We start from the raw sequence: 7,031 nt of genomic DNA on the forward strand, positions 1-7,031 counted from the left end.
TATGTGTGTATTTGGGCAATACAAGTTTAAAATGAAACAAAACAAAAAAGACATGTATTTGTAGACATTCATTAAAACCTACTCCCCATAATGTGGTGGTTATGTAAGGCTCAATTATCAATTATATATTTGAAATAAACTAAGCCTCATCTTTTGTCACACACAAAAAAGAGCAATAGTTAATTATCAAGTATTTGAACTAAACTAAGCCTCATCTTTTGTCACACACAAAAAAGAGCAATAGATAAATAACTATGCCTACCTTAGTAACTTATGCGGATTTTGGCATAACTGTGAAGTTCAAGGCATAGTTGGGAGGTTGAATGAATAACTAAGCCTGGTGTGACCATGCAAGAGGCTTATAAGTTATTCATTCAATGCTCTGTCTGGGCATATTTGGCATAATAGCTATAACTAGTAACTAAGCTTCGCATGACCATAGCGTAACTCTTTCCAAGAAAACCAAGAAAAAGATCCTTTCATTAGTTAATAAAGCTTCCCAAAGGGCTACAACTGGCATCTAACCATAGCCTAACACTTGTCCCCTCTTAACTTCAGAAACTCATCATGACTCCTCACCTTGTTTTTCAAACGTCAACCTCTTGAAAGTTGAATGCTCAAAAGGATAGGTTCCACGCTTCACATGAATGAGAAACGACTTCTTTGGCCTTGAAATAATTGCAGAACTCACAAGCATTTTGGATACGGACTTTAACTTTTTAAGCTGCATTATATATTATATAATATAGATGAAATTTTTAAGCTGCATTTTATATAGTACTAGTACGGCCGGCTCTCTCTTTCTCTCTGCCTCTTTATCGTGTGCACAGGGGCTTCTTTCAATTTTGGAGTTTAACCTTCATGTCGCAGATTTTGACACGTGTAAAGGGCTCTCCCTTCCACCATATTATGTTATAGTTTAGATTTAGATAGATACAGGTAGAACTCAGTGTTCGAGAAAAATCATTTCACAAACATACAAAAATCCCTCCAAGATAAATCTGAACCATAAATTTTACAGTACTAGCCAATATTTTTGCAAAAAATCTCCTTCTTGCCCTCCCCTCAACTAGCTTCTTTGATTTTGCAATCGGCTCAAGGCTAAGATGAGGCACACTTTTCGTGAACACCCTAAGAAGTTCATACGTAATTGTAGTTTAGTGATCCACGGTCACCGTCCACCTAACGAGATTGACATGGTCAAGAATAAAAAATTCAAACTGATGATCATAAACAAACGTCATCGTTTTTTGAATACGCGGGTACGCCATGAGAGGGACTCATCAGTCTCTGAGGAACGTCCCCTTGTCTGTGGAAAAGGTCAGAAGAGCGAGGGTCTCTAGCAGAAGCTTCCCCTCCTCCAGCGAGCAGTTTCCTCTTCAAAATGCAGAGAGCCCAAGTGGAAAGCGCATTCCAGCTAAACATCGGGTTTCTTTATTTTGTTTTGAGAATCGCTGCATGGTCCCACTCGGGGCTTGCCAATTCTCATTTCATCATCGACAATAATTGGTGCAAACAAAGTTTCAAACTTATAGTTCAACCACATAACTGGTGCAAGACAAGATCAACATTTTGGCTGAGAAGATCAGTATTGGGCTTTGAGGATTCATTGGAGATTTTACTTCATATTAAATCTACACCAACATCAGCAGAAGAGAGGCAGAAATGAGACGCTTCCGAGCTGCTGCCCAGTTCCTTCAATGTCAGCTTTTTGCGGCGTATGGGTTCATTGCATTGACACTGTTTTTGCCATTTGCATGGTGCCAAACATATGATTTCACTCCTCCCTCTCCAGGTAATCAATGGAGCACATTTTTTTTTACTTGTTCTTTTCTTCCATAGCTTGCTCTTGCAGCAATGTCGACAAAGTTTTCCTTGTTTATGCATTTTTCACAAACATTTGCACGTCTCTATCCTTTGTCCAGGACAGCTGGTAAGAATTCTACTTTAGAGAGGTCTATGTATAGAGTCGGATTAGAGTTATAGTGGGAAAAAGCATGCTAATAATCTCAAAGTTTGCTGATAGGAAGAGTGGGATATTAAAAATTTAGTGGTGAGTAATGTCGTTTCAATCTCTTGACCACTAGTTTGAAGAATATGAAAGTTTGGCCCCAAGGTTTGAGAAAATGGAAAGGCTGTTGTGCAGCTGCCCTCGATGAGTCCTTACGTGTATCATAAACATTGCAAAGCGTATGGATGCACTTGGAACAAACCTCTCTCTCTCTCTCTCTCTCTCTCTCTCTCTCTCTCTCTCTCTCTCTCTCGCACACACACACACACACACACACACACACACACACACACTCGTTTTTTTGTAAATCTTTTCTGATTAATTTACAAAATCGGAAACCTCAAAACCGATTAGAAAGATCAGACACAAAGGGAAGAATAGTGCTCCGTGAAGTGAAGGATCTAAAAGCAAACATATGAGAGCTGTAGGATATCCGGGTATATGTCCCCCACATCAAGGTGAAAAATTTAAGGATTTCCTAAGTGAAATCTTCAATGAAGGAGAATCATGCTGATGAAACATGCGAAAATTGCATTGGCGCCACAAAGATCATAGAGACCAAAATCTGACCCATGTGAAGTAGACCGCAAATCGTTGAAGGGAAGTTGGAAGAATGCCAAAAACCTAGAACCGTTTGTGGAAAACTGTGGAGGTAAAGCACAGGCGCATACTGGCTGATATGCGGTCAAGGAAGGCCCTGGAGAAGCGACAATCTCAAAGTAGGTGTCTGACAGTCTCATCACAAGCTGAACATCTGACACAATGAGAAGAGCTGATGTGACGCGCACTAAGGGGAGTTCCAACAGGGAGAACTCTTAGCAAGCAACGCCATAGAAACAAATGTTCCTTCAAAAGAAAATGGCTCTTCCAGATTGCACTAAGAGCCTTTCTTCACCATTGATCAGATTTATGCAAAGACCATATCCATTACTATGATTAGCCAGCCAAGACTCATGTAGGAGAAGCATAAATGTTGCGGGCAGAAATGGTAGCAAAAGGTGTGTCCCATAAAGTCCAATCTGACGTACGACATCCATTGGCCAGTGGCGGAAATGGGCAGGAAAACAGCCAGCATGTACTCAAGGGCGCTCCAAATCTGAAGATAATGCACGCCCAGGCCTCAAACCAAACCGTGTAGTTGCCCGAGAAAAACGAAGGATATTCGCAGACGTGTTAATCACATCATCCACCGTGCGTATGTCTTGACAAGAAAGGAAGTATGCCTTGCGTGGCGATCGGTCAACAAGAGTAAGAGATAATGCCCTACTCCAATGAATGCTTTCCAAGCGTAGCAAATTTCCATTTGGTTGTTGACTGCCATGCCATGAAAGATGAGCTGGAACGGCTTTCCAAGCAAAGAGTAAACTAGAGGTAACTGAGCAAGCGGGAATATGACCAACCATCTTGCCAAATGCAATCTCCCAGAGCACGGTTTGTCAGTGACCAAGGCGGATGCTGACATTGTGAGGCAATCATGACTGTTCATGGCCAAGATTGCTGCACAAGATTAGGTAATAACATGGCCTTCCTCGCAAGAGCTCGACGATCAAGGTCCAAAATATTCAATCCCCCAAAACGCTTTAGGGTGCAAAGTTTCTCCATTGATAACAAACGGAGCCCTTTCTTTTGGGACTTAGTGCGCCACAAATGAGATAAAATATTAGACACAAGCGATGTGAGGCGAGGACAAGGCCAAGGCAACAACGGCAAGTAGAACTGAACAAATGTCATCATGATGCTCTAGACAATACGGAGCCGAACATGTAATGGCCATGTGGAAAGTTTCTAATATTGCAGTTTGACATTCAGGCGTTGCATAACTCAATCCACTTGTTGAGTATTGGTTACCTTCAAGCCAATAGGATACCCCGGGTGTTTGACAATCACATGCGGATCAAGAACATCTCCCGGCCACAAAAGATGATGCCAATCATGTGCATTAAGAGGTAGGAGTTTGGATTTTTGGAAATTGACCTTAAGGCCTCTCGCAAGCCCAAACGTATCCAATGCCTACATAATCTCTCGCATGTCATCCTTGTTATTGCGAGGCATGAACAACGAGTCATTAGCATAAGCCTACCTAAGAAAGTCATTTCTAGAGGGTACGACTAGACGAAGTTAAGTGATCCAAATGCAGCAACAAGGGGTGAGTGGCAATGGCATACAATAAGGCAATGAGTGGGCAACCTTGCTTGACAGAGCATCCAAGTAGCCAAGGGTGAGTTAGCTCACCATTAAGAAGGCCAGAAGACGCACTACGATCATACAAGAAATATACAACATTGGCTGACATAGGACCAAATCCAACGGCCCCCATTGTGTCGGCAATGAAATCCCATTGTACCGTATCAAAGGCCTTTCAATGTCTTCCTGCATCATGAGTACATCTTGCTGGGTATATTTGGCATACTCCATTCCAGTTAAGCTATTAGCCAAATTATCCATGATTTGGTGACAAAGGATGAAGCCATACTGAGCCCATGGATACCTACAAGAAGGGGCTCCTTAATGCGATGTACAATCATCTTAGCCAATATTTTGTATATGATCGGCATAAGAGTGATCGGCCGCCAATGAGAGAAATGCTCACAAAGCGCCTGTTTGGGTAATAATTTCAACAAGCCTTCTTTCCAAAATAATGGCAAGGTCTACTTAGTCCACGCAACGTTCATCATGTAGAGTAAAGGCTATTTTAAGGGCTCCCAAAAGGAGACAAAAAATTCCTCAGTGAGTCCATCCCAATCTGGGGAACACCATCGGTCGAGAGCAAGTAACGCCGAGTGCAATTCATTTTCAGTAAAATACACCTCCATTGCTTGTGCATCTTGAGGCGAGAGAATTGAATGTACTGTAGATAACAAAAGTTGGTGTGCATGATAAGTTTCAGGCTGAAGCCAGAGGAGGAGTAGCAAATACATTGCCAAAGTGTGAAGCCATGGCATCAAAAAGCTCACATTCTGAGGTTGTCCAAGAGCCTGATTGGAGCATAACCCTCTTGATGGTTTGAGAGACCTTTGAATGGTGTAGGTGCTTCAAAAACTGTTTTGAGGCACATCCTTATCCATAAACGGAGCGCGAGTCTGTCATTTATCTAGCTCGCGTTTATCATTATGTTGCAGATATACACGAGCGTGACAAAGCGTTGTCAATTCACATTCAATCAATAGATGTGAATGAGCCAAAAGTTGGAGCTCTTGATAAACATATTTGGCATCCTCAACATCCCCATGTAACTGAAGCATGTAGTGCTTGCCATAGTACTGAATCACACATTGCACTAGCACGATGAGACGATACCAAGCAATATCAAGATCAAGATGCATTTGAGTGACCAATGGGGGAATAACATCATGAATCATCTCACAAAACGCCTCATGCGAAAGATAGGCATTATTGATGTGTAGCAGACGTTTCCTAGAGAGGCTGATCACATTGCAATCACCCAAAGTGCAGAGTCATCAAAATAGGGGAATGATCAAACAACATCAAGGTGTGGTCTATGCTCATCTCGCATGCAAACTCATCATATTGTTGCATGTTGAGGACATACCACCAATCTAATCGTGCAGGATACGAGGAGTGAGCATGATGCTGAAAAGTGTACCCTAACACATTCGGATACAAAAGGCTCCACAAATCCAACATCCGTGTGCATGCAATGAGATGTGTCCAAGCTTGCAATTCCACACCCAACATGTGTGAATTTCCTGTGGTGTTATCAAATAAAGTGGGCTCATTGTTAAAATCACCACAAAGCAAAGCATTGGAGAGCCATGAATAGGAAGACATCACACGCCATAAAGTAGCCTGTTGCCTTAAGGTTGTATATGCATAGACACCACCAAATTCATAAATATGACCATTGATTATACATTGAACCACCATCTACACAATCTGCAAAAAATTGTAGAAAACAGAGAGGATAGTGATGGAGATAAAAGCCGGCGATGAATTTTACTTATATTAAACTAGCCTCTCTCTCTCTCTCTCTCTATCATATTTTGACACTCAGAGCCATTATTGAGGAGGGGAGATCACATGGGAGACGGCTTTATTGATGCTTTGTGGACTTCCGCAAAGCCTTCGATACAGTGCCCAAAGCTAGATTGATGTGCAAACCTCAAGAGATGGGGTTCCAAAAGAGTTGATTTGGGGGACCATGGCTCTATACAAGTTAGTAGTGGGGCATGTACGTACTCCAAAGGGGATTTCTAATTTGGTTCACTCCACTATTGAGGTGGAATAGGGCTCCTGCTATCTTCTACACTATTTGGCATGTATGTGGATGAGGTTGTTGACTACATTGAGAGGGATGGTGATAGAGGAGCACAGTTGGCAGGGACATGGATCCCACTATTGTTATATGCTGATGATATTGTGCTGATTTTTGACTCCCTGGAGGGGATGCAACGTCATTTAGATGCTTTGTACACATTTGCCCATGATAGTGGATTGTCTGTTAACCTGGAGAAAACCAAGGTTATGGTGTTTAATACCACACCACAGGGGTCAGGAGGTCAGCACCTACATTAACATATGGCCAGGAGACGGTGGAGTACTGTCACAAACTGTTGACGTGTCAAGTCATTGATATCCTTGACACCAACAAGGAAAGTGTCCATATCATCTTCCTCATGCATAATCTTTGACTCCAGCTCTTTACGCAGCAATGCAATTTTTGCCTCATTGCGGCTTGCATAAAGACTAGCCAAAATATCCCAAGCATGTTTTGTAGATTTTGTTGAACGAACGTGAGGAGTAATGGTGCGTTTCACAGACAACGCAATCAACGCATGAGCCTGCACATCCTTTACATCCCAACGAGCTTGTTCTATCGTAGGCAAAACAACTCTAACAACATCAATCCTTGCAGCAAGACCTGCCACATCCTCAACATCGCCTACATCCTTAGAACCAGGACGTACATCAATGCCCTGCACAATATTCCAAACGCCCTTTGACACAAGAACTTGTTGCATGATGTAAGACAACATAGGGTAATTGTCCCCATCCAACCTGT

General features: G+C 42.2%; 1 protein-coding gene across 2 annotated transcripts in view; it reads left to right on the plus strand.

Moving 5' to 3' along the window:
* Window positions 1-1,225: 1,225 nt before the first annotated feature.
* The window catches only part of LOC147448793 (putative proline-rich receptor-like protein kinase PERK11), a 150,242-nt gene continuing 144,436 nt past the window's right edge, over window positions 1,226-7,031 (plus strand). The window contains exon 1 of one of the 2 annotated variants that reach the window (XM_086522454.1): window positions 1,226-1,795. In XM_086522454.1, coding sequence (XP_086378580.1) covers window positions 1,666-1,795 — 130 coding nt within the window. In that variant the 5' untranslated portion in view covers window positions 1,226-1,665. The remainder of the gene's footprint in view (window positions 1,796-7,031) is intronic. The other variant, XM_086522455.1, reaches the window with a different exon arrangement.

Source organism: Adiantum capillus-veneris, chromosome 10, assembly GCF_014529385.1.
Source record: "Adiantum capillus-veneris isolate H3 chromosome 10, ASM1452938v2, whole genome shotgun sequence".
Taxonomy (NCBI): Eukaryota; Viridiplantae; Streptophyta; class Polypodiopsida; order Polypodiales; family Pteridaceae; genus Adiantum; species Adiantum capillus-veneris.